The following is a 26,837-nucleotide window of genomic DNA, read 5'->3' as shown; positions in this document are numbered from 1 at the left end:
GCTAACGTTAGTAACGCTAAGCAACAGGGTTGTTCAGGGTGTAGCTCCGCTTCCGCACAAACGATGGCTTATTTTGATCACTGACATGACAGCCAAGCTAACATTTGACAGGTGTGTGCGGGTCTGTAGTCATGAATCTCATGGAGCGGGGTCTTCTCGACAGTGTTTTCCCTGCAATAGAAGATGAGAGCAATGCAGAAGAAAGTGGCGTCGCTATTGTTTGGTGCCTGTTACTGCATCATACAGACAGAGTGGTCGGGCTCGATCAGCACTGCAGTCAAACAGGTTTACACAGTGAAGAGCGAGGGAGATGAGAGAGAAGGGTTCACAATGCACTCTGTTTAGCATGATAGACAGTTACTAACCTGTTGCAAGGATGGTCTAAAGGTCTAAATATAATTTAATTTTAATGTTTTGTTGCCAATACAGGAAGATCAGTTAGTTTCGGTTAGGTAATGCAATGTAATATTTAGAATTGGTGGAATCAAATAAACTATACAGGAACATATCGAGGCAATCATCAATACACTGTCACTTAGTAATGATATTTTATGGAGCATATGGGTTATGTTTGTTTGAATGGTACAGTTTCAATGTGTTTTTGTTGGAATGACCAGTTTTCAGTTAAAGTGAGGTGACAGTGTGGCAATATATCAAATATCACAAATATCTGAGTCATGATACCATTGTTATAGCAGCAACGTGGTTCCCATCTTGATGGCAACGTACAGTAAACTTTATTGATTCCCAGTAGAGAAAAAGACAGATAATGTAGGAACAGAATACAGGCAAATGTAGTTAGGTGCAAATCCAATTGTGCAAGTTTCCTGATATTACTGGTGTGACTCTAGCAAAGATCCAAACTCAATATTAAAACATGCAATCACTCTCCAACAGGCCTTTTTAATGTATCACTAAACAATTCAAATTTAAATTGCTGTGTTTTCTAATGCTGCAAGTACATACAGACAGCTCTTTGTGCTCTCTCAGGTCCAGAAACTACAATGTATGTGTCCAGTGGAAGTCCGCGGTGTGTTCACTCTAGACGTACGTCGCAGAGATGCTGTTATTGCGCTGGCTGTATTTCTGGTGGAATCTGGCTTACAGGTGGGTGGTGGTCAGTAAAAAAGTCGAGCTGTTGAGCCTTTTTAACACAGTGGATGCATTTCATCATCACTACATAGAGATGCAGCAGCATGATATATTTAAGAATTATTATATTAGTACTATTAGTCTGCTTTTACTACCAGCCTCTCACAGGACTCCACATATATCACCATGATAAGCTTATTCTCATAATCTGATTAAGCTGGCGATTAGACATGCGGCTGGCCATGTAAGCCTCTAACCTCATCACACTGAGACAAAGTGTGGAAAGCTTCCCAGCCATCTGATTATGTAGAGATGGTAGCTTCACTTTTCAGTGTTAAAGTAATGCTTAATATATTTTCTTTGACCTAGGTTTGATTCTGTGTCAGAATTAACAACACCTCTCAATTTTGTCAGTGCTTGTTAGGCAAACAAAAGTGCTGCTCTGTGCCAACAAGTGCAGTTGTTTGTGATGTGTAATGGTTTGCTTTACTCTCGCAGCACAAAGACATACTTGTTTCCTACTTGCTGAGCCTATTGAGAGGGCTACCACGGGTCCAATGGATCGAAGAGAGCTCAGGAAAGAAAGGAAAGGGTAAGAACAATCCTCTTATGGTGGAGCCTTTTGTTTTACAATGGCCTCTATTTACTTTCTGTAACAGTGCACTAAGTAATATCTGTAGTCATTCTTCATTCATTTTCAATACTATCTAAGACATATTGAGATAGTATTGATATCCATCTATAAAATGCCATGAGACAGCAGTTTCCACTTAATCCTCTGTTACAGTATTTACTGACTGTTTGTCATTCTTTTTATTGCTGCACATGTATGTGGCATTTAAATTAAGGTATTTGTGTTTTTGTAATTTTCTGCTCTTCAGAATTTCTCCCCGTTGCAGAAAACTTCAGCTTCTGTCTAGTGACTCTTTTGGCAGATGTGGCTCAGAGGGACCCAGACTCCCGCCAAGAGGTCAGATTAAAAAGTGGTGATAATATATCATTCTTAGGTTAGAGTGCACTGCAGTTAAGTGCTAATTTCTAATGATTCCCCTCCAGATCTTGAATACTATAATGGAGGTCATGCAGGCATTCCAGGACATGTGCCAAACACCTGATAATCATGACAAAGGTATACACACACACACACACACACACACACACACACACACACACACACACGCAGGCAACAAAGTGCATAACACCAGTCCTTCACAAAGCTTCAGAGATACTCTTTTGCCTCCAGTCTACCTGTGCAGGTATATTGCCCCCAGCCTGCTCGGCATGACTCGAGCATTCGGCCGCTACAGCAACACGGACGAAGCCCTGTTGTCCAAGTTGTTCCCCAAAGATTCGCCACAGGCCCGCTGCGTCACAGAGGAGACAGAGGGAGTGCGGCGCAGGTCCTTCAATGACTTTCGTTCTATCCTGCCCTCCTCACTGCTTACTGTGTGCCAGGGTGACACTCTGCGCAGATGCACCGGGACCAACCTGGATTCCTCTGCACAGGTGTGTGTATGTTGTGATAGAGCTGGTTGGATTCAAGACATGTTTTGTGTGTTCAGGACAATTAGAGGTGACTGCAGAATATTCTCACATGTTTTGTGATTTTGTTTTACTAGTCAAGTGTCAAAGAGAGAAAGAGAGTAGTTCTTGATGACTTTGTTATGTTTGGTTAGTGGTGAAAGAAATGTTCTGTAATGTGCTGTCTCATAGGTCTGTACAGATCCAGGAGGCCACTCACCTTGCTCTCCTACAGCCCCTGGCCCACATTACTTTGAAGGTAAAACTCAAGAAACAAAAACTTTGATTAAATTTGTGTTTGCCAATGTAAACCTGGATTCTGTCAGCTCATCATAGCGTATCACTGTCAGACATCAGCATTATGGAACAACTAGGTACTTGCCTATTGTTTCTTTGCTCTTGTGTCCTGAATGAATGATATTTTTTTAGGTCCTCTGCGGACATATCTCACATACTGTAACAATACAAGTAATGCACACGGTAAAGGTATTTTAATTTGCGTGAAACTTTTGTTGCTAGGTAACACATTGCGGCACATCGAGTGTTTACCCTATTGCCTTGAAGTCATCTCTCCCTACAGTCTGTATTGGCACTGGTCTTGTCTGCCTGCTAAGTTATGACGGTTTTCTTATCATAAGATAGCTAATAGCTGTGTTTGCTTTATGTGACATAACAATTAAAATATTTAGTATACCATCACAAACAGAACTGCCAGTGTTTTTAATGATAGCCCATCCATCAATTTTCCTGCTGCTTATATTGGTTCGGAGTCATACTGTTAAAGGGGTTTACAGACCAGTTAGGTTTTTGTTAGTGGCCAGACTTATATTTGAGACATTAGAGATATTTGCAGTTCAGCTTCATTTGACTTTGGGGCGGCATGGTGGTGCAGTGGTTAGCACTGTTGCACGGGAGGTAGAGCAGGCTAGAGAAAAACCCTAAGTTGCTCCCAATGGAGGCCAGCACCTTGCATGGTAGCTCGGTCTCCATCGGCGTGTGTGTGAATGGGTGAATGAGACTTGATCTGTAAAGTGCTTTGGGAACCATTAACTTTGAAAAGCGCTGTATATGTGAAAACCATTTACCATTTACCGGCAAAACAAATTTCAGCTCCCAGCATTAACTGTTATCATCAGTTTTTGGTGTCAGAATCAATAAAAGAAAGAAAAGAAATTCATTCCACCACTGACAGTAATCTCAGTAGACTAAAGTATAGTACAGCAACAAACCGTTATCCTTATATTATGCCATTTAAATGCTACCCATTGCACCCTGAACTTGTCACACGTTTTTTATGTCCTCTGGTCTCATTTCAGGAGCCTACCTCCCAGACAGCAGCTCCGTAGATCCTGACTACTATTTCTCTACAGTCAGCTCCAGTTTCTCAATGTCTCCTCTCTTCTTGGGGGCAGGAGAAAACGAGGTGGAGGTGCCTGTTGATCTGCTCCGACAGCTCCTTGGCATGGTACAGTAGCCCACTACCTGTTAACCAAGATACTGCCTCTGTTGTTTCCCATCCTGTGTACCTGTAGTTCATCTTTACCAGTGGTTTTGCATATTGTCGATTCACAGGTGAAGAAGTTTGTTTCTGACTCTTTTTTGAAAACTCTGGACGCCACTATGACGGAAGTTACAGAGGTAACTATATAACCATTGTCTGTACAAAAAATCGTGAATGGTAAATTCACAGTAAGAATTTTGCCTTTATCAGTTAAATAATCTTCTCTGTCATTTTCTCTTCTGTTTGTTAAGTCTAATCCTGGAATCAACCTCTGTTACAAAACCTTCAGTGACCCTCTCTATGTGTGTGTGTTCAAAATGCTGCGGGACACACTATACTACATGAAAGGTAAGGCATCAATAAAATAGCTTATTTGTTATGCATTGAAGCCCACACATTCCTGTGATTGCTATTGTTGTCCATTAAATAGACTACTTTGTCAAAGTTTCGTACTCTCTTCATCTTTTTCAGCCTTGCAGCCGGCGTTTGTGCGGGAAGTGCACGACTTTGTACTGGAACAGTTTAGCAGCAGTCAGTCAGAGCTGCAGCGGATACTTCATGACACGGGGGGGTTGCTGGGGGAACAGAGCCCCCTCAAGCTTCGTTGCCAAGCCAACGCTGCCTGCGTGGATCTCATGGTGTGGGCAGTCAAAGATGAGCAAGGTAATCAATTGTAGCAGAGCAGTGTGTTCAGATGTCAGAACCAGAGGATACTGGATGTGTCTATTTGTCCTGGTTGCATCACTTTTCCTTCCTGGTGTCATTTTTCAGGAGCTGAGAATTTGTGCACCAAACTGTCAGAGAAGCTGCAGTCGAAAACATCTAGTAAAGTCATCATTGCTCACATGCCCCTGCTCATCTGTTGCCTACAGGTATAATCATCTGTTGCCTACAGGTATAATACTACAGTGTAGAAGGAGCATAAAGATATTTGCTCAAATAGAAGTGAAATGTTACACAAAACACTAGATCATGGGATTTTGTCTGGAGAATTTCTTTAAAGTGGGTGAGTGTCAGGTATCCTGGTGATTCAGGGCGGTCAGGCACATGCTTGTTTGGTTTTGAAGCGGACACAAATCTGTGTTGCATGTCATACATTTCTATTATTTACTGGATATTAATTTTTTATTTTCTCTGATTGTCTCCCCCCCATTTCAGGGCCTGGGTCGTCTGTGTGAGAGGTTTCCAGTAGTTGCTCACTCTGCCACAACCTCTCTCAGGGATTTTCTGGTGGTTCCCTCTCCTGTTCTTATAAAACTCTACAAGTATCACAGCCAGTACAACACGGGTACAGATATTTATTTATTTATTTATTTCATTTGTAAGGGCCTATGTACAATATTACACATAAAGGTTACAATTTGATGTATTTTATCTTAAAGCTAATTTTCCTCTGTAGCCCCTCAGCAAGTCACAATTAAAACTTATACACATTGACAGAGAACCACTGAACTAGACAAACAAGACAAGACACTTAATACAAAGTTACACACGGTAGCATATCACACACACAGACCGACAGTCAGCAACAAGTGTATGTTAAACAAATTAAAAGGAAGGATATTTGTGTGGATATTATAAAGCAAACTGGCTGTACAATGGCTGAAGTTCTGAAATGTAATATTTAACCAATCAAAATTAATATTTCACAATTGAAACAAAAACAAAATGGCACATTTTCCTATAATGTATCTATAATACATCCAGCAGGAACCTTCTTATCCCAAATATAGCACAAATGTAAATGGGACACGAGCTGACTCTGGGCTGTGGCTGATGATTCAGTGACAAATATACATCAATAACAGTGTCATTGTCACATTCAGCCCTCATCCACTATTGATCTGAACATTGTGTTCATTGATGAGCTGCTACAATTACAGACAATTGGAAATGCAAATCCGGTTTTTGTGCTGTTCTGCACAATGTACTGCTTTTTTTTTATAGATTAGCTGCTAATTTGTGCTGCTAAGACTTTAAAAAATAACATGCTCTTTAGGTTTGGCACCACAATCAGCCATTTTCTTTTCTGTGCAAAAATAAATTGTAATAGATTTAAAACTGCTCATTTTAACTTCTCTCTGTGTTGATGTTATCACTCTTTTTAAGGCACTGGAGAAATTAGGATAAATGTGACCAATGAGCACTCTCAGTCCACCTTCAACGTCCTGTCAAACAGGAAAGACCAGCCGTCTATGTACGAGCAGCTGAGAGACATTTCCATTGACAACATATGCAGGTCAGACACAAACACCTGGCACAGCTGTGATGAGAAAATCATTTTTTTTCTTTTTCATTGTTCATTGGTGTGTTGTATCTCTTATCTCTCAGATGTCTGAAAGCTGGTCTGACCATGGACCATGTGATAGTGGAGGCCTTTCTGGCCAGTCTGTCCAACCGTCTATACATTTCACAGGAGAATGACAAGTGAGCAACATTTCTGGTTGGAAAAAAAGCTACATCGTGCCTTGTATTCGCCCTGAATGTTTTCAAGTCCTAGACACTCATGATTAGCTACTCTAAAAATAAGAGCTTGTCTTTCTGCCAGGGATGCCCATCTGATCCCAGATCACACCATTCGAGCACTGGGCCACATTGCAGTGGCTCTGAGAGACACTCCTAAAGTCATGGAGCACATCCTACAAATCCTTCAACAGAAGTTCTGCCAGCCTCCGTCACAGCTAGATGTACTCATCATCGACCAGCTTGGCTGCATGGTCATTACAGGAAACGTGAGTTGAAAGATAAAATGATTTTTTAGCATCTTGCCTCCATTGCATTTACATTTATGGTTAAAAAAAGATATTAGGGCAGTACATAATCACCAGGGGATCATTCAAAAGTGTAAAGCATTGGTGTAGTTGGAGAGGGTGTGCAGATTTATTTGATAGTAACTGTGTTATATTAGACTAAATGTTTATTACTGTTGCTTAAATAGAAGCAATGTAACCCTTTTTTCTTAACCCAGAGGGGCTGACACACTGTAATTACTGAAGACCTGCTGGCTGTTTAGTTGTTCAGTACAGTGTGCACTAAGAATAGGTTCCAGTATTTTAGTTAACACCCCCATTGGAGTGTAATGGGGTGTTTTTGACAGCCGGCATACCCAGAATGCGATAGACTATAATTAACAAAGGGCTGGAAAGGACCTGACCTTTATGCAGCAGATACAGATCACTCACAAAATGCCTTCCTCGGTCCTCCTGATACAGATCAGCACATTTGCTCATCCCTAATAATGGGATTTTTGATTTTGAGAAAATTGTAAATGTAATAAGAAGTAAGAAGAAGATTAGCTATCAAATATGAAAAAAAAGCATTTTACACATTATCTTTAGCTGATTGGTGCCTGCGCAGTATTACTTTTGTCTGTCTGTCTGTGTGTCTTGTAGCAATACATCTATCAGGAAGTGTGGAACCTGTTCCAGCAGATCAGTGTGAAGGCCAGTTCAGTGGTCTACTCGGCCACCAAAGACTACAGAGATCAAGGCTACAGGTCAGCATCTGCTCTTACCCTGTTCACAGAATTACCAGTTGCACCAGGGGACTGTTGTACTGTAGAAGCAGAATATATAGTTGTAAGAATGTTTATAATTGTTGATCACTGCTGCTAAGTGGTCAGCAGTAGTAGACAATAATAGTAATGCACATTCCCCTGATTTGTGTTAAATTGGTGTGTTCTGTTATATTTTATGAATAAAATAAATATCTATATCTCGTGCATATATATTTCTACATTGAGTATAATTGTGTTCAACTGTTCCCTCCATCTTTGCTGTCTTTCCCCCCCAAGACACTGCTCTCTGGCAGTGATAAATGCTCTGGCCAACATCGCAGCCAACCTGCAGGGGGAGCAACTGGTGGACGAACTGATGGTGAACCTTTTAGAACTGTTTGTCCAACTGGGCCTGGAAGGAAAGAGAGCCAGTGAGAGGGCCTCAGACAAAGGACCAGCGCTGAAGGTACGTGCTTAAATGCATCTATACACAACAGGAAATAGATAACAGCATTGTTGGTAAATTGGTAATGGCTCTTTATCTCCCATAGGCATCAGGTAGTGCAGGAAATCTTGGAGTCCTCATTCCAGTGATTGCTGTGGTGAGTATGTGATGTCTGTACAAATGGCTGCACCTTTGGAGACGATTCCCATTCATTGAAGACAAGAGTTAGTGTTAGAATACCCACATAGAGCACAGTTAAATGATCTACATAAGGATTTGAGTGCTTCAGATGACTCCAAGTGGTTAGTTAGCATTTAACTCTATCAAATATTTACCTTGTTAGCTGCAGTACAAACATCTGTGTCACCAGTTCACAGCTGAATGTTACAATCGTACAACTTAGTTTTTCTTAAGATATATTATTATATAGAATTATTATTAATGACTATTAACTTCTTAATACAATTTTATATATATATATATATGCAAGTGTATAGTCCTACAATTGTGTAACAAGAAGTAGTATTTTTGTCGTTGTATTGAGATGATCATTTTGTAATATTTCTATTATTTTTATGTTGTTTGAATTAATCACTTAATAATTATAATATTGTTTTATACCTATATAATTAATAAGAAGAATATTTCATTAAAGCACTCCCCTGGTAATAATGTAACAACTTTAAGCTTTTTGTCACAGAAAGTCTTGTCTAGTCAGTGTTATATATAATTTTATTATCCCCTTTCTTGTGTTATTCATGTTTTCGGTGGTCTTTCTGCAAGTATTACAGTACGACATTAGGTTAATGACAGTTATATAATGTCATTTTTTTGACAGCACATTTCTCCACTCACCTCATTGCATAAGATAAAACATTGACAGACGGATAACAAGCTTTCATTGAGTCACTCTGACAGACTCACAACATTTTGAGAAATATGAAGGAGAAAGTTTAAATGTTCACTAAGAGACTACATACACATAAAGACTCATTACTTAATGTTACATTTACATATTGTACTAACTGCCTATTTAAAAAAAACAACACTCCAGCTATTAAAATCAGGAATGTTTTAGTTGGTAGTTCTAACCAAACATGGAATTTGTAGGGAATAGTTTAGCTTTTTGGTGAAGTTTAGCTCTGTGAGGGATTGACCACCCGGCCCATGAACACAAGGCAGTCTGTGCGGTGCTCGTAGATCAGGAAGAGGAAGGGTTGGTCCACAGTGAAGCGGATCTGAGAGGAGAGGGGCATGAAGCCCACCTGGGTCAGAGCAGCAGCCTCTGTCCCCTCTTCATTCACAGTGATGGTTCCCTGGTGCTTCAGCTGGGGAGGGAGAGCGGAAGGCTTCTGTTATTTTGAAACAGTTTCTAGGGATTATTGATTGCAGTAGATAAGGTGTCCAGTGACTAAGTGACCAACAAACTTTTATTTTGTTTTGATGTTTGGTTATTTTTAAGTAAAATCATGACTGGTTTAGTCTTACTCACCCAGTTCATGGCAACCTTTTCAGAGGTCATTCCAGAGAAATCTCCACTCTCCTGGAACAAGTCTGTGAGGCCCATCTCCTTCAAATTTTCAATCAAGTCATAGTTCTGCTCCAGTTTAAACCGAGGTAACACCACCTCTCGAGTCCTGAAGGGGAGGCATAGAAAAGTTTCCTCTTGGTATGGCTTTTAAATCTCCACTAGGTCCAAACATTTTCAGCATTTCAATCCATTAACTATGAAGGAGCTCCCATTGAAAAGGTTTATTGCATATTATTATTTACAGTGTGCTTTCTCATTGGGAGAACGCTGCTGACCTGTTTGTCATGTTTTTGAGCCACTTGTTGACAACGGTGGGAGAGATCTCCTGCTCCAAGGTCCTCATGCCAGTAATCTTCCTAGGCAAGGCAATGAGCATGCTGATGTGTCCTGTGTATGGGAGCTGAAAATAAGAACGCTTACATTATTATTATGCAGCTCAGTTGACTTGCTAATGGATCAGTATGCGTGTTTAAAGTTAAAATTTCACATCAGTGTGAGGCCACCCACCTGCAGGATGTCACACTCTAGTTCGTGGTCGGCAGCAGCCAGATAGTTCCCTTTGTTGGTCATCATTGGCACGCGTACATTCGACTTTTCGTTAATGCGGAAGTTGCGATAGTGAGTCATTTCTTTGGGAAATTTCTGTTCCCATGTACCTGTTTATACAAACAAATAAGGCCAGAGAGTCATATGTTTACTTTGTGATTCAAATAACCAAACAAGTCAGACAGCTTTCTCCCACCTTTGAAGTATAGGTAGTTGAGCAGCATCAGCACCATATTTGGGTCCACGCTCTTGAGCGGTTCCTTGATCAGCCCTTTGGTTAGCTTTAGGATACGACGGTTGGCCTTGTTCAGAAAGGCAGGGTCCCTGAAGTCCACTGACTGCGGCTCTGCAAAATAATAAGCCTTTGTCTCTGCACGGAAAGTGTCTTTCACTGAGACGTTTTTCTTTACGTAGACGTCGTTTACAGAGCGTAGTGTGTAACCAAAGTTCCTCCTGAAGAGCCTGTGCGTCAGCTTCCTGAAGAGCTTGTGCACTGTTGTGTTGTCATAGTGATGGCTAGCATTGACAAACTCAGCGAATCCCAGCGCTTTGTAGATCTGATCATGGGTTCCAGGTCCTGCCCCTAAAGACATCATCCCCATAGCGATGGAGATCCCAGCTGGTGCTAGCAGGATGTTGTCACTCTGGTTAACATCGTTACGAAGACTTCGATAGAGGTTAAAACCGAAATGGGCATTAACAATGTTGAGGCGTTGGAGGCGAGACCGGCCGTGGAACAGCCGCAGGAGTCTGGCACGGCGAATCTTTGGGTCGGAGGGTTCGGCAAAGATGTCAATGTCTGGTGCCGGTGTGGCAATCTCATCTATCTCATCCCCTTCACTGAAAAATATCATGAACTCATCATCCATTGAAAAGTTGAATCACTCTTAATTTGTTTTGGTGTTTTGTTCCAAAATACTCATATCACATTGCATTGTACAGCAGCTGCTTTATAAGTATTAGTTTATTTTTGGTACTTTATACACACAATGATTATATACACTTAGATACACTATAGATATGAAGAATATGCAAGTCCTTTCTTTTGCTTTATTACTTAATTTTTCTTCAAATTTTATTTGTGATATAATCCACGAGAAGTAACAACAGTTAATACTCACATGTAGTCGTCACTGCCCGCAGCTAGGATCTTATCGAAATCAATGTAATCTTCATCCTCAAAGCCATCAAAAATTAGGTCATTAGTGACAGTGTTTTCTTTGTGGAACTCCAAGGGGATGGCCTCTATATCCAATGCCCCCCCTTCAAACCCTCTGGGGTCCGGTTGAGGCTCAGCAAAGTGAGAGCTGAGGTCTTTGATCCCAGCCAGGGATGGACTGACCAGCAGACAGACCACAGAGATGACAGTGATGACCCACATCCTAAAGGCAGAGGGAATGGACATTTAGAATGGCGTAATGAATAATCTGATCAACATTTAGTAGATTTAAGTAATAAATAAAAACAAAGAAATCTGTAGGAATAAAATCATGTCTTCACCGGCTAAAAATACAAAAGATTTTATGTAAAATTCCCTTAATAGAAGTCTCAGTCTGTAACATGTCTTACCTTTACTGTGTGCTGGCAGGAAGTGCTGTGTTGCTTCTGTTTGTAGGACTAAGAGCAAAGAATTGAATACAAAACTGAACTTTGATGTGGGCTCCTCCTGAACAAATAGACCAGATCAAACAGACCAAAAAGTGCTGTGATTGCCTAAAATCTTTAACTCTTCACAATTCAGCCTATGTGTTAAAAAGATTTCATATAATAATAACTATTAAAGGGCTTGTAGCCTTGTAAGATATATTTTGCAGTTGTTTGTTTGTATTATTTTCATGCTTTTTTTTATTCAGTTTGTAGCATATCCAAAAAGATTTAAGCTATTTGTATTTGAAGGAATTTCCATTTTACTTTTCCTTCAGATCACTTCACTTCACAAATGATCACTTCAACAGAATGTGATCATTTGTGTACTGCAACATCAATCACTCTACATTTTTCACTCTTTTCCTGTTTCCATTTTTTCTATCTCACACAGTTGACCAGGCGGCTTCCGCCAATCAAAGAGGCCAAGCCCCGACTCCAGAAGCTGTTCAGGGACTTCTGGCTGTACTCTGTGGTCATGGGTTTTGCTGTCGAAGGATCAGGTAAGCAAGGGATCAACTGATTTCAGTATGCTACATGTTTTGTAGAAGTCGTCTGCACGTCTGCACTATGTCACATAAAATAAGGGGGAGCTGATATTTAAAGATACACTCCCTGATTTTGTTTTAGTCACAAAATCTCCTCCCTGTTCAATGCTGGTGTTTTTGACCTGTGTGGAGTTTCACATACATCAAGGTGCCTGCTGCCTTTATTTGAAAGTCATAGATCCTATTTGTTTCACACCAAATGGGGAAATAGAAATATTTTATCTGTGTGAAAAAGGCTACATTGAATAAGATAAAGTTAGATTTTTGGCATCAGTTTCAACCCAGATATAACCAAAAACATACTACATACTTGTTCGCTGGTTTAAAAAATTGATTCAAATTAGAGATATTAGCATACCAACATACCAACACCAGTGTCAGTCACTGCAGTTCAGTGCTCCCTGCATTTCTGGATATATGTTTCGTCCTTTCAGGGCTTTGGCCAGAGGAGTGGTATGAAGGTGTGTGTGAGATTGCCACCAAGTCTCCTCTTCTCACCTTTCCCAGTGGAGAACCTCTTCGCTCCGAACTGCAATACAACTCTGCCCTGAAAAATGATACAGTCACGCCGGTACAGTGCTCACAGTGTTTTTTTGTCAGTAAGTTAGTTAAAATACCAGGACTACTCTTTAAATTGTCCGTTTCTGTCCTCCAGGCTGAATTAAGCGAGCTGCGGGCGACCATCAGCAATCTCCTCGACCCACCTCCTGAAGGATCTGCCCTCATCAACAAGCTAGACTTTGCCATGTCCACTTACCTGCTCTCAGTCTACAGACTAGAATACATGAGGTCAGCTCCATTTCACTTCACATTGTTCATTTTATGTATATTGTGAGGTCAGATTATGAAACTTTGTAATATCTCTCTTCGCTCTTGCACTGTTCAGGATGCTGCGGTCCAATGATCCTGACAGGTTCCAGGTCATGTTTCGATACTTTGAGGACAAAGCCATCCAGAAAGACAAATCTGGTGAGGGTGTTACACCTGTTCACCTCTAGCCATTCTTTTCCTCAGGCTGTGTAAATCATTTTCTCAAATTTTCCTTTTTTATCCTCACAGGCATGATGCAGTGCATTATTTGTGTTGGCGATAAGGTGTTTGATGTCTTCCTCCAGATGATGGCTGAGAAGGTGGGTAGCATGGTTTCTCTTAAAATTTTGGGTGATAGCAAAACTATTTCAAGAAGGCTTAGACGTCTTGTTGAACATATGTTTTATTCTTCAGTATCAATGAATAACAATTGAAGTATATTTCTTATATTTTTAGCCCAAGACTAAAGAGCATGAGGAGGAATTGGAGCGACATGCCCAATTCTTATTGATCAACTTTAACCACATCCACAAGAGGATCCGCAGAGTGGCGGACAAATACCTCTCTGGTTTGGCTGAGACGTGAGTGTTAATGATCCAAGAACCTTCTCTGCCTACATTTACTTTACATCATGTTTATACAGTATGAATCCTATTTCTCATTTACCTCTACCAGATTCCCCCATCTGCTTTGGAGCGGCCGTGTGTTGAAGACCATGTTGGACATCTTGCAGACACTCTCTCTGTCACTAAGTGCTGTAAGTATCAGTGGAGAGCTGGTGTGAACAACACAGTGCCAGGTTATTGGTTGGAATCCCTGTAATGAACATCTAGGGGTGGGAAATCGTGTGGAATTTTCTGGTGGAACAAAAGCGTTGTAGTTGGAGTTGTAATTATTCCCAGGGAAGTTTTTAGATAGGTGCATCTATAAGCTTCAATTGCAGCAAATGTCTTCTCTTTTTATTTAGGACATTCATAAGGATCAGCCATACTACGACATTCCAGACACCCCTTACAGAATCACTGTTCCTGACACATACGAGGCCCGAGAGGTGAGTCTGGACTGTTGTTACACTTATGACAACTAGAGGGCAGCACATTATTGGTTTTAAAGACAGTTGTGGCCTCTTGCTCAGTCTTAGTTCTTTTTGGATTGTTTAATGTGTTCATTGGCTAAATTATCCTTTTGTAATGGATTTTATGTGGTGTTTTTACATGACATGATTTGCTCAACTAACTAAGCCCCCTACAATCCAAATCTGTAAGGAAGAGTCTGCCTGATCTCAACATTTTGTGTCGGGATACATTTTTTTAAAATTGATTGTCTAACAGTCTGTCTGTATTTCATAAATATTCATATCCTGGTTTCCTTATCTCCTTGTAGAGCATAGTGAAGGACTTTGCTGCTCGCTGTGGTGAGATCCTGAAAGAGGCAATGAAATGGGCCCCTTCAGTCACAAAGTCCCACCTACAGGCGAGTTCCTTTACCTTTATGTGTCCTCGGAGTGGAGATCTCTTCTTTGACATCAGAAAGGGCAACAGAAGTGGGGAGATGAAGAGAGGGTTAACACACACTCAATTAAAGGGGTACATTTCATTGTAGCTACTGCTTCCTTTTGTGAAAATTGAGATGCTGGAAGTCTAAACTTCACAGCTGTTGACTTTAATTGTGTCTGTATAGTTTAAGCAACACTACTTCGGCTGTAATACCAATAAAACTAAGACCCCATATTACTTAAATTAGTTATAGTGACTATGGAGGGTATTTTTTTTCCTCTTTTCTCTGTTTTTGTTCATTCCTATATCGTACCTGTATGTGTTTTGTGCAGGAGTACTTGAACAAGCACCAGAACTGGGTGTCAGGACTGTCCCAGCACACTGGCCTGGCCATGGCCACAGAGAGCATACTGCACTTCGCCGGCTACAACAGACAGAGTACTACTCTAGGCGTGAGTCAAACACATGCGGACATCGCTGCATGTTTCCATGCAAACCCTTTCCCCAGATTAAGGGTGGTCTGAATTTTCCAAATTAATGATCTGAGCTACCTGTCACATTTTAGTATATTCAGAGACTGCAGAACAAGTGTCAGTCTGTCACCTTAACGATACTGTATTGTCTGAAACATTGTTTAGACACACATCATCAAAAACCACAACAACACAAGCACAGTATCTGTGTTTTGAGTCCTACCAAAGATTTTTGAGCTGTTACATATTTTTTAGCGCTTTAGAGCCTCAGGAAGTGACGAATGCCTTGTCACTTCCTGGGGCATCAAGAAGGACGCAGCACTTTTGTAACATCCTTGAAACACACTGCAAACTTATATATAAGAATATGGTTTCCTAACGTTGGCCCTACAGTCTTGTTGATTTAACGTTTATTAACATTTGTCCAACTAATGACTTTTTAAGTTAACAAATGTGCCAACTAGTTGCTTTGTCAAAGCCTTTGCAGTTGTGCTAACACGGAGCAGAAGTCTTTTGTATTCTTTGTGCACATTTATGTGTTTTATTATGTGTTATTCTGTGTGCGTTCTGTAGCGCCGTAAACACTGGGAATCTATTGGTTTATAGTGCTGTGTGTCCATGTGTGCATGCTTACTTGTCTGTGTGACATTGTTTCGCTTGCTATGCATTTCTTATGTGTTCTTGGGCTTGCATTCTGCTATATCTGTCTTTTCATTTGCTTCATTTGTTGTATTTTGTCTTTATTGAATGGCACCGAACTACCTACCTGGTTGCTTGGCTGGTTTACCGATTTGCTGGTTGCCTGGTTACTTACCTACAATGGACGGGTGGGTTGGTTGGCTGGTTGAACCATTTGGCTAACTGGTTATGCTGGTGCTGTCCTCCACCATGTGGCCAACCATAGGCTGCTTTCCCTCAGGTTGGTCTGAACACTAAATACGGAGAGACAGGGCTCAGGCATGTTACAGTACAGCTACGTATCTTACTTTCCTAGCTGGTGACTGTGTGGCCCTAAGTGGCTCCTAAACTGTGTTGTTCATTAGACCACCCAGCTGACAGAGAGACCAGCATGTGTGAAGAAGGACTACTCCAACTTCATGGCATCACTCAACCTGCGCAACCGCTACACAGGAGAGGTGACGTCTTAATATTGTGCAGATGATGTGACTTTCCCAGACTTTCTGCATTCAGTATGATTCTTACCTGTCTGTTTATGTGCTGCCTAGGTGGCTGGTATGATCCAGTTCTCAGAGGCGACTCACAGCCAGTCAGACCTCAACAAACTGATGATCCATCAGATGACCAGTGCTCTGGACAGAAAAGACCCAGAGGCCTTCACCCAGGTCATGTTCAAGATGGCCGCCCTGCTTATAACTACCAAAAGTGAGCAGCTCTGCCTCATTTACTTTTAGATTTAATGTCGTTCAGCAGTTTTTAATAATTCAGTTATGCAAATTTTCTATATTTTGTCTTTCAGACTGCGATCCTCAGCTCCTGCACCATCTGTGTTGGTCTCCTCTGAAGATGTTTACAGAACACGGCATGGAAACTGCCATCGCCTGCTGGGAATGGCTCCTGGCTGCACACAACGGGGTGGAAGTGCCAGTATGTATAATTATCACTTTTCATAAAATCATATGGACAACTTGTTAAATGATTGTGTATCTTGGTTTGAGACACATTATAGAATAGATTCATTCTTATCTTCTCTTTTCTATCTGCCTAGTTCATGCGTGAGATGGCAGGAGCTTGGCAGATGACAGTAGAGCTGAAGATGGGTTTGTTTTCGGAGGCTAAGGTAGAGGCCGGCCCTCTGGCCGTCTCAGAGGAGAGTCAACCTGCACCCTGTGCACCTGACGTCATTCCTCACTTCCTCTGGATAGAGGTCAGTGACACGCAGACATAAACCACCGCTTCGTATTTGATTTCTTGTCCTCTTTATGGCCAACGTGTACTTACTGTTAAAGTTATTATTATTACTGAGATAACGTAGCTTGATGTCAGTAAAAATCACGCAGCATGGTCATCTTCAGCAATTCACTGGGCTGTAATGTTGTGATGCTACTCTAAAGGGACATACTGTAGAATCATTTGCCAATCTCTCTGAAACATTTAACTGTCTTTGTGTAGGAGACAGTTTCTATTTTACTCGGTTTTGGTTTATTATTTTCTGTTATTATGGAGATCACCTACTTTCTATACATTGAAACTTGAGAGAACTTGAAAGGTAAACTCTTCAAGCTGCATCATGCAATAAAACAGTCTGATTTTTTCATCTAGAAAGTTTTTATCATTTTGATCTGTTTTTCATGAATTGCAGTTATTATTTTAAGGGTATAAGGGTCGGAAACTATCACCTCTTTATTCCTTCTTTCTGTTCTTCCTCCAGTTTCTGGTGCAGCGGTTTGAGATAGCCAAGTACAGCAGTGCTGACCAGGTGGAGATTTTTACCGCCATTTTGCAGAGATCTCTGTCTCTGAGTGTCGGAGGACCCAAAAGCAGCCTGAACCGTCATGTTGCTGCCATTGGACCAAGATTCAGGTACCGTGTCTCATTATGACAACAGCAAAGTGGTTTAATCTTAAATACTGTAATAATTTGTGTCATCATTTTGCTTCATTTCAGACTGCTCACTCTGGGTCTGACTCTTCTGCATGCTGATGTTGTGACAAATTCCACTATCAGAAATGTGCTTCGAGAGAAGATCTATTCCACAGCTTTTGACTACTTCAGGTAGAAAAAAATTTAAATCTGTTTTGTTGGCAAAAAAGAAAACTCAGTGTGTCTCTCTGTCCACTAACTTCTTTGTCATCTCTCTCTCTTTGTGTAGTGTCGCTCCAAAATTTCCCACTCAGACAGATAAGAGGCTGAGAGAAGACATCAGTATAATGATCAAGTTCTATGCCAGCCTGCAGTCAGACAAGAAGTATCTGGCTGCCAGTCAGCTGGTTCCCCCAGGTACCACAGTCTTTCAGTAATAATAACTGTCTATGTGTATTTGATTTTCCGTTTTTTTAAAAGCTTCTTTTTGTTTGTGTGGAATGCCCAGGTTACAGATTAGGGAAGGAAGGAAGTCAAAATGTAGAAAGCAGTCAAAAATGCCCTCAGAGAGCTTCTTTGTCAAGTCAAGAAGCATGTTTTCCCACTATAACTCACTTAAAGGCCTAATCATGATCATTTCCAAGGTGAAGTTGGTATGTGGGCCTTTACATTTTCTTGGTGGATGGATAATTGATTTGTAGGATAGATTAATGATATTTTTCTTTGTGTAGATCCCCAAGACATGTCGGTTAACAGCCTGTCTGTAGTGGCAGTGACAGACAGCCGGAGCAGTCTTGATGCAGCTGTGGGTCAGAGGCAGCAGGTGGCTCAGGGATGGATCAACACGTACCCTCTGTCCTCTGGGATGTCCACCATATCCAAGAAATCAGGTAAAACACACACAGGATGTGAAACTAGCATGAGCTATGCTGGAACACACCATGTCACAATGAAATTGAACCTCCATCTGCTTCTTATTCATAGATGGTCTTTAGTAATATTAGTAGTATTAATGATGAATTGCTGTCCTGTACTGTTTCAGGATTATCCAAAAAAAGCAACAGAGGTTCTCAGCTGCACAAGTACTACATGAAACGCCGGACTCTTTTACTGGCTTTACTGGTATTTACATTTTCTCAACCACTATTTATGTTCACAAATATGTGGTAGGAAATGTACATAACATTGTTACATTTCTACATCTATACTTGACACCTTATTGGACAATTATGATGAATCCCATTCCCTGTATGTCTCTCTCTAGGCCAGTGAGATTGAGCGGCTGACGATATGGTACAACCCGTTATCCACTCAGGAGCTTGCTATTGCTACTGAACAGTCGGTGGAGACCAGCATCGCTAACTGGAGGTCCAAATACATCAGTCTGACGGAGAAACAGTGGAAGGACAACGTCAACCTGGCCTGGAGCATAGCACCTTACCTCGCCCTGCAGCTGCCTGCCAGGTACACGGAGAAACAAAATGCATCACATCCCAAGTTTCATCAATGTCAAAACTCTCTGCACATAGTTGCCCTGTATTGGAGCGAGAAGTAATTGAATCATGCTCGAACAGCGACACAACAAAGATGCATGTAAACACCTACAATTTCCAGCTGAATGTAAATATCCTCAACGGACCAGCTTAATGCACTATATTACTGTTTACTTAATGTGCATAATATATTCACCAACAAATGGCTGACACGCCTTCTATGGCTTAGTTACAGGACTGTCTGTGATCTTGTTGTTGAATAAAGATAATTGGAATGTGAAACTACGAGACAGCAACTACACAACATACAACCATACACAGTGTTCTCTATACACACATACAGTTTATGACATGACAAGTGCAGTTTATCGGAATAGGTAAAGTCATTCCTTGGACAGGAACCCATTCAGTTTTTTATTTGTTTTTCAGATTTAAAAACACTGAGGCTATTGTCTCTGAGGTGACTCGCCTAGTGCGAATGGATCCGGCTGCTGTGTGTGATGTTCCAGAAGCAGTCAAGGTGAGGTCCAGGCAGTTGTGTGGCTATGGCTATAACTATAGATTCAGTCATACGCTTTCATCTTAGTGAATAGATAGTCCCTGACAGATATTACTGTGGTTTCATTAAGTGCTGTTGACTTTCTTTGACTTGAAGCACTTGAACCCCCCCCCCCCCCCCCCCCCCGATATTTTAAGTCGTTTGTTCTTTGGCTTCTGCATTTCAGTTAAGTTGCAAAAGTTAAAAAGAAGGGAAAAGTTTTTCATTCAGTGTTTTTCTTTCAAGTGGCCACACTCTGTCACTTGAGAAATGTTGGTGTTATTGAAGTAATATCTTTCTCTCCAGCTTCCTCTAGTCGTCCTCATTTAGTTCTACCCGACTGAACTCCTAATGAGCCTCGTACCTGTCTAAAGAAGAAGCAGGGGAGGCAGAGCACAGCCTTCCCCAAAGGCCACCATAATTTAGCGGATGATCCACCTTGACATATTGTTTGTTCCAGTCACTTTAGTAACTAATAAACACAGCTTCCTCTGGAGTACAACCTATCCTATTAATGATGTAAATGTTGGCTAAGTTGAATCATATTTCTCAATTTTCTTTCTCTCTTTTTTGTTTTTCTTCAGTTCCTGGTGACGTGGCACACAATTGATGCTGACTCTCCAGAGCTGAGTCATATCCTGTGCTGGGCGCCAGCAGATCCCCCAACTGGACTGTCCTACTTCTCTTCCCTGTACCCTCCTCACCCCCTCACAGCCCAGTACGGGGTCAAAGTGCTCCGTTCCTTTCCTCCTGTATGTTCACACATACACAATCAGCTGTTGTCATTCCTGTTGCATTTGTTTTTGTTCCCTTTGTAATGAAATGATCATTACTTTCTCAGGTAGCAGTAGTAGTAGTAGTAGTAGTAGTAGTAGTATTAAACATCATCAGAACTGATTTTGCGAAAGGTCTTACAAATAGTTGATCTTAGTACTGTGTTCAGGGGTCTATAATTCACACTGATATGCCTAATGATAAAGTCTTAACCACATTCAGACATAGTATCTCAGACAGCATTGAGGAAATTTGATGAAAGTGCGACTGAGAAGCCCAAGAGATGCACACATTATTTGCAGGGGACTGTTTTTCACTTGTATACATTGACACAGTTATGGCATTTCTTTCACTGGTAAAATATTTTCTTTCCACTGTTTCTAGGATGCGATTTTGTTTTACATTCCTCAAATTGTCCAGGCACTTCGTTATGACAAGGTAAATATCAGATTTTCTGAATCAGCAAATGCATTTAAAGCGCACATATTTTCATATTATTAAATTATCAGAACTTTCTTTGTCTTTCTCTCCTGATGTAGATGGGTTATGTGAGAGAGTACATCCTGTGGGCCGCTCAGAAGTCTCAGCTTCTGGCTCACCAGTTCATCTGGAACATGAAGACCAACATATTCCTGGACGAGGAAGGAAACCAGAAAGACCGTGAGATACTTACCCTCACCATCTCCTTCTGAGTCAACACATGCACAAGTGTAAAACACTATGATGTTCTCTCTCCCTGTAGCTGACATAGGTGAGCTGCTGGAGCAGATGGTGGAGGAGATCACTGGCTCTCTGTCTGGCCCGGCCAAAGACTTCTACCAGAGAGAGTTTGACTTCTTTAACAAGATCACCAACGTGTCGGCCATTATCAAGTATGAACACACTTTTTTACTGAGCCTTTAGCATGCGTTAGGCCATTAATTACAGTAGCATATTCTTTACATTACATCTTTACTGCACTTGTCCCAAAGTTACCATAACACTTTAGATTGATTTTCCTATTGACATCCATTAGTTTCAGTTCAGTATTAGTATCGGTTTTGAGAGACCTGAAATTTGGCTGAGGTTTCATCACTGTGAACTTTTACTCAAATGTATTAAAACCATTCCACAAATTGAGGGATATGTCTTCTGCCAGTAAAGTAAATATGACATAATAGGCTAAAACATGCAGCAAGGCCTGCATTCCCTTTACGATAAGACATAATCTTGATTTATTTTCTTCTCCTTTCTGCTTGATTTTATATCTCATTATTGTCATCATCATCTCATCTCTCATTTTCATCACACGTCTTAATCTCTGACTTTCTTTTATTAGAGAAACTTTTATTAAGCTGAGACGCTGATCTTTGCCAAAGGCCTCAAAGTAATACTACAGTTTAACTTTTCTGTTAAACAGATCCCTCTAGGTAATCTTCAAGGTGTTTATGAAGTGATAACAAGTTTTCCCCTGAGCCAAGATGTTTTCCCTGCCTTGTACCACCACTGATCTACTCTCTAAATCCCTTTGTTGTTCATATATTTGGCTATCGGTCGCTGTAATGTCTCTTTGATTATGCACCGGTCCCTCTGCCTGTGACTACCTGTCTACCAATGTGTACACTCTGCGGCTGATGAGAAGTTTTCTGACAGGTCCCATTATTGCCGGCTCTTACAGACAGGGTTTTGTCAGCCCACTAGAGACAGACAAAATTCCCCTCAGCCCTCATTACAGCACTAATTGCAACTGTCCAGGGGAGAAACTTCTGCTGTCCCCCGGCTTCCACTCTCTATTACTCTCTACCCCAGTGACTCCCCTCTGTGAATAACAACTGAGCCCAACTGTCACTTGCAGTCTGAAGTCATTCAGCGAGATATGTATGCATAATATTCTCAGTGAAGTCAGTCAGAGAGGTGTGGATACTCAGTGTGTTCAAGTTGTTTTTGTTTGTCTTCATTAGACCCTTTCCCAAAGGGGAGGAGAGGAAGAGGGCCTGCCTGGAAGCCATGTCACAGATCAAAGTCCAACCTGGCTGTTATCTTCCCAGTAACCCAGAGGCCATAGTTTTGGATATAGACTACAAGTCTGGGACTCCCATGCAGAGGTGGGCCTCAAAACCATCTTCTATAATGCTCGTAACAGTTACCAGAATTCACAAAGAAATGTGACAGCGTCACTGAACCTTTTCAAAAGCACTTTTGTATCCCTTTGTGTCTCCTTTTAGTGCTGCTAAAGCTCCCTACCTGGCTAAGTTCAAAGTTAGGAGGTGTGGAGTCAGTGAGCTGGAAAAAGAAGGTACTGCTAATGTTAAATGAACCTAAAATAGTATATTGAACTTCTCAAATTTGCGCACAGACAAACAGTATGTGGTGACTTCTCCCCCTCAGGTATGCGGTGTCGCTCAGATTCTGTAGATGATGCGAAGAATGAAGAGGAGGCCAAGAGAATCTGCTGGCAGGCAGCCATCTTTAAAGTGGGAGACGACTGCCGACAGGTCTCAGTTTCACACTTTAACTCACTGCACTGCTATCTCCCATCCATTTCATGATATCCTCCTCTGATTAATTATTTATGCTTGAATTCCCGTTTTTCCCATCTCGTCCTTTGTGTTCACAGGACATGCTGGCTCTTCAGATCATCAGCCTGTTTAAGAACATCTTCCAGCTGGTGGGCCTGGATCTCTACGTGTTTCCTTACAGGGTGGTGGCCACAGCCCCTGGAGTACGTTCATATAAAACTTTTCCTATCTTCAGGAACTACTGAATGTTTGAAACAAATGTTCCACCAAGATGATGAAACAGCAAATCTAACTTTCCCCTGTAATCAAACCACGGCTCAGTCTTCCTGTTTCTGATGTTCCACCACAGTGTGGAGTGATCGAGTGCATCCCGGACTGCAAGTCTCGTGACCAGCTGGGCCGACAGACAGACTTCGGCATGTACGACTATTTCAGGAACCAGTATGGAGATGAATCCACACTAGCGTTCCAGAAGGTAAATGCCAAATGTCACAACCTCCATTGAACAGGCTTTTTCATCATCAGTCATCAGTAATTTACACCTGTAACATTATACCATATTTCTCAGTGTTCACATATTGTATTTACTAACAGTTTAATCTGATATTTCTTCCAACACTTCTCTTTTCAGGCCCGGTACAACTTCATCCGCAGTATGGCAGCTTATAGCTTGCTGCTCTTCCTGCTGCAGATAAAAGACAGACACAACGGCAACATCATGCTGGACAGCCAGGGCCACCTCATCCACATCGGTGTGTATTGTGTGCATTTCCTTGTGAGTTTATGGAAGTTGACATGTATGTGTGGCCCTGATATGAATTTAGGGCTGTATTAGACTTAATGTTGCCCAAGCCAAATCAGATAAATGGTTCAGTATATCTTCTTCGTATCTTCCCAAAAGCTTTCAAGACTCTACTTGCACAACCGCATCATCACATGATAATAAAATAATAAAAACAACATAAACGATAACTTTATCACTGCCATGGATTACTAAGTCTGTGCCAGCTGACTTTTAAACTTGACTTGACTTATACTAATAGAAACCAATGTCTGCGTGGAAGGGAGGAAGATGCATTCAAAAATCAAAAACAACTTCTAGCAATCTTTGGAAAATGGTTGGTACCACAGATTGTCTTAAGTGCATCCAAATTTTCTGTCCATTTTTGAGACAATATATGAATTATAACCTTTGTAAGCCAAGCCTTTATTTTGCATCATTCTGTCTGCAGTCTTTGCCAGCTCTGTTGACTGATTGTATTTGTATTGACAGTGCCAGACATGATCTTCATGCTGCAACATGATATTGGAGCATTCTAAACAAAATGTGTGTGTGTGTGTGTTTCCAGACTTCGGGTTCATGTTTGAAAGTTCTCCTGGCGGGAACCTCGGCTGGGAGCCCGACATCAAGCTAACCGATGAGATGGTGATGATCATGGGTGGAAAGATGGAGGCGACACCCTTCAAATGGTTCATGGAGATGTGTGTTAGGGGATACCTGGCTGTCAGGTGAGTATGCAGAAGCATTATGAAGCAAACTGCACTACAAAGATGGCTGACATGTAACATTAAGACAAATTCCCTCTGGTGAATCAGGCCCTACATGGATGGAGTGGTCTCCTTAGTCACACTCATGCTGGACACTGGCCTCCCGTGCTTCAGAGGACAGACCATCAAGTTGCTCAAGTGAGTCAGAAATGTGGATGTGTTTGTATGTGTCTGCCAATGAGAATAAAAAGTTTGAACATCATTTGCTGTGTTTGCTCAAAATCTCTTTCTCCACATCCAGGCAGCGATTCAACCCTGGTTTGAGTGAGAAAGATGCAGCTTCCTTCATCATCAAAGTTATCCAGAACTGCTTCCTCAGCAACAGGTCAGTACGAAACCTAAACACTTGACATATTCTTCTTTATATTCTTGTTAATATTGACTTCCAGAAAGCATTATTCACATGTGTCCGATTGCTCTTATTTGTCTTACAGGAGTAGAACCTACGACATGATCCAGTATTACCAAAATCAGATCCCATACTAAACGTTTGTGCCTAAGCATGTGCATATATTAGCTGGTACATGGTGTGTGTATGTGTGTGTATGTGTGTGTATGTGTGTGTGTGTGCGTGTGTGTGCGTGTGTGTGAGTTTGTGCCTTTGTTAATGTTCACCATTGAAGATTGTGGTTCATTGTTTCTGCTGATTGTTGGATGTTGTCCTTTGTGTTTGCTTTAGCTTCTTGTTTCCTCTCAAACCATATTTTCTTATATTAGTTGTCTATTCCTTTATTTATTATGTTATGTTGAAATCACTGTTGTTATTAATTATTATTATACTATTGCACTAGCATCTTGACTTCTGTGCACTTAGAGAACACAAAACTCTTGGTAATCTGCACGTTCAGTAAATACTTAATCAGAGTTAGTGCCAATTTTAGATCATTTGTAATGTTTGTGAATGTGGATTCTCAAAGCTGTTGATTTTAGATGGGGTTTAAAATGTAATTGGATACTTGAAGTAGCCGAAGTAGACCGGTTTCAGTTCTGACCAATGTGGCCTATTCTGTCATCTCGTACTTGACTGTACTACTGTGCTTCTCTTTTTAATGGACCTGTCAGATTTCTTTTCTCTGTGGCATGGTACTCGTCTTGCATTCAACAGTGGCGACTGACTGTATAGACACTGAGTTACACTGTCTGTATTTTTGGGTTTCCATATTTGCAGTTACCTCGGGAGAAACGATGCACACTAGTTCTGGGAAACACTGGGGCTGAGTTTTATATATTTAGCATTGCCAAAGGGGGAGGGAAGATAATGCATATAAATCAAACTTTTCTATTGTTTATGATTGAAGGTAAGGCACAGCTTGAATGTTGTTGGGCAGTTGCATGAAGTTAAGCGTTAACTACCATGTAGCCTGTGTCCAGTGTAGCTTTTGGTGAAAGTTATTTTAGCAATCCAAAGTGCTGTGCCCCATGTCCATATGGCTAGCTTAAGCCTGTATGTAATGTTACTGATTGTAAAGATTTTGCCTCTCTTTGTATATTTATATCCATGACCCATTTTCTGTCGACTTTTCTATCTTCATGCCTTTTGAATGAGAATGCATAAGATATGAAATCAAATAAAAGTCTATTAACTTAAAGAAACGGTCTTATTCTTGCTGGTGGTGTTTCATTAATTATGAAGTTTTCCTTATTGAAAGTGTATCACAGTTACACTTGATGGTACCATAAAGTACTGTTTAAGTGCCTTACATTGGTAACAGGAGTTAGAGACAAATCAGTTACAATCAAGTTGGTTTTGTTTATCCAAAATGTATTATTTATAAAGAGTATAGGTATTATGTGTTTGTAGTTAGGGTCAAAAAGCCTCCTCAGAGGTTGTCTTGTAATAGCTGGGATAGGTTTCTTTTTGTGTAACTTTTAAACTCATTTGGGAGGCAAGCCTTTTTTAAAAACGCTTCTAAATGTTGTGTATGTTGTTGATGTTGAAGGCATAATCACCCAGTATGGTTGTTTAAAGATCAGTGGAGGTGAGCTTTTGAACATTAATCAGTTGGGCTTTAATTTTACAATAAGAAGAGTATGAAAATAGATACGCTATAAAATAGGACAGAAAAGATCATGGAAAGGGGAAGGAAACCATATTAAAAGTCTCTTCAGCACCTCCAGTACATGCTATATTTTATATTTACCTCCACCAGAGGGCAGCATATAATGACATATTTAATGTGTTCCTAAGTTCTTGAGGGGGCCGGTCCTGATAGAGTCAAAGAAGATACCACTCAGTTGTAACTAGTGTGAAACCAAATCCACGACCACAGTGTTCAGTATTGTTTTGAGGGTGGCGCTCTCTGTGGACATGTCTGAAACAGAGCTCAGGCATCACAGCTGTC

At 41.0% G+C, this 26,837-nt stretch overlaps 2 protein-coding genes across 3 annotated transcripts; one reads left to right on the top strand and one right to left on the bottom strand.

Annotated features, from left to right (window-relative positions):
* Window positions 1-993: 993 nt before the first annotated feature.
* On the top strand, window positions 994-25,227 carry pi4kab (phosphatidylinositol 4-kinase, catalytic, alpha b). Of its 2 annotated transcripts, XM_070903604.1 has the most exons (54): window positions 994-1,107; window positions 1,591-1,684; window positions 1,974-2,062; window positions 2,149-2,221; window positions 2,336-2,598; window positions 2,806-2,872; window positions 3,930-4,078; window positions 4,186-4,251; window positions 4,366-4,462; window positions 4,586-4,777; window positions 4,886-4,986; window positions 5,273-5,402; window positions 6,224-6,353; window positions 6,446-6,541; window positions 6,663-6,846; window positions 7,507-7,610; window positions 7,908-8,076; window positions 8,162-8,212; window positions 12,171-12,279; window positions 12,759-12,895; window positions 12,980-13,113; window positions 13,211-13,293; window positions 13,384-13,454; window positions 13,591-13,715; window positions 13,810-13,891; window positions 14,102-14,185; window positions 14,518-14,607; window positions 14,963-15,082; window positions 16,008-16,022; window positions 16,147-16,239; window positions 16,330-16,486; window positions 16,581-16,708; window positions 16,830-16,988; window positions 17,493-17,644; window positions 17,729-17,836; window positions 17,934-18,061; window positions 18,376-18,534; window positions 18,687-18,766; window positions 18,909-19,108; window positions 19,567-19,657; window positions 20,260-20,427; window positions 20,834-20,887; window positions 20,989-21,109; window positions 21,192-21,321; window positions 22,390-22,533; window positions 22,654-22,724; window positions 22,817-22,923; window positions 23,046-23,150; window positions 23,297-23,422; window positions 23,579-23,699; window positions 24,297-24,456; window positions 24,544-24,633; window positions 24,737-24,820; window positions 24,930-25,227. In XM_070903604.1, the coding sequence occupies exons 1-54, from the start codon at window positions 1,009-1,011 to the stop codon at window positions 24,979-24,981; spliced, it is 6,192 nt and encodes a 2,063-aa protein (XP_070759705.1). In that variant the 5' UTR covers window positions 994-1,008; the 3' UTR covers window positions 24,982-25,227. The 2 variants fall into 2 exon arrangements, with proteins under 2 accessions (XP_070759705.1, XP_070759704.1); XM_070903603.1 differs by lacking the exon at window positions 16,008-16,022.
* serpind1 (serpin peptidase inhibitor, clade D (heparin cofactor), member 1) lies at window positions 9,192-11,513 on the bottom strand. Its single transcript, XM_070904781.1, has 6 exons — window positions 11,254-11,513; window positions 10,329-10,972; window positions 10,094-10,242; window positions 9,862-9,986; window positions 9,548-9,692; window positions 9,192-9,383 (listed from the first exon to the last, which is right to left on the bottom strand). The coding sequence occupies exons 1-6, from the start codon at window positions 11,511-11,513 to the stop codon at window positions 9,192-9,194; spliced, it is 1,515 nt and encodes a 504-aa protein (XP_070760882.1).
* Window positions 25,228-26,837: the final 1,610 nt, after the last annotated feature.

The sequence above is a fragment of the Enoplosus armatus genome, chromosome 4 (genome assembly GCF_043641665.1).
Source record: "Enoplosus armatus isolate fEnoArm2 chromosome 4, fEnoArm2.hap1, whole genome shotgun sequence".
NCBI classification, from domain to species: Eukaryota; Metazoa; Chordata; class Actinopteri; order Centrarchiformes; family Enoplosidae; genus Enoplosus; species Enoplosus armatus.
The sequence above is the reverse complement of the archived record's forward strand: the minus strand, read 5'-3'. Positions and strand labels throughout refer to the sequence as shown.

What these genes read in the sequence shown, in the direction of transcription:
- serpind1 (XM_070904781.1), bottom strand. Translation starts at nt 11,513, where the DNA reads ATGTGGGTCATCACTGTCATCTCTGTGGTCTGTCTGCTGGTCAGTCCA. An exon ending in TAGAGTGTGACATCCTGCAG is followed by an intron (nt 9,987 to 10,093) that starts GTGGGTGGCCTC and finishes TCTTATTTTCAG; the next exon opens with CTCCCATACACAGGACACAT. An exon ending in AAAAGGTTGCCATGAACTGG is followed by an intron (nt 9,384 to 9,547) that starts GTGAGTAAGACT and finishes CTCCCTCCCCAG; the next exon opens with CTGAAGCACCAGGGAACCAT.
- pi4kab (XM_070903604.1), top strand. Translation starts at nt 1,009, where the DNA reads ATGTGTCCAGTGGAAGTCCGCGGTGTGTTCACTCTAGACGTACGTCGC. An exon ending in TGCTCATCTGTTGCCTACAG is followed by an intron (nt 4,987 to 5,272) that starts GTATAATCATCT and finishes CCCCCATTTCAG; the next exon opens with GGCCTGGGTCGTCTGTGTGA. An exon ending in ACAACGGGGTGGAAGTGCCA is followed by an intron (nt 16,709 to 16,829) that starts GTATGTATAATT and finishes CTATCTGCCTAG; the next exon opens with TTCATGCGTGAGATGGCAGG.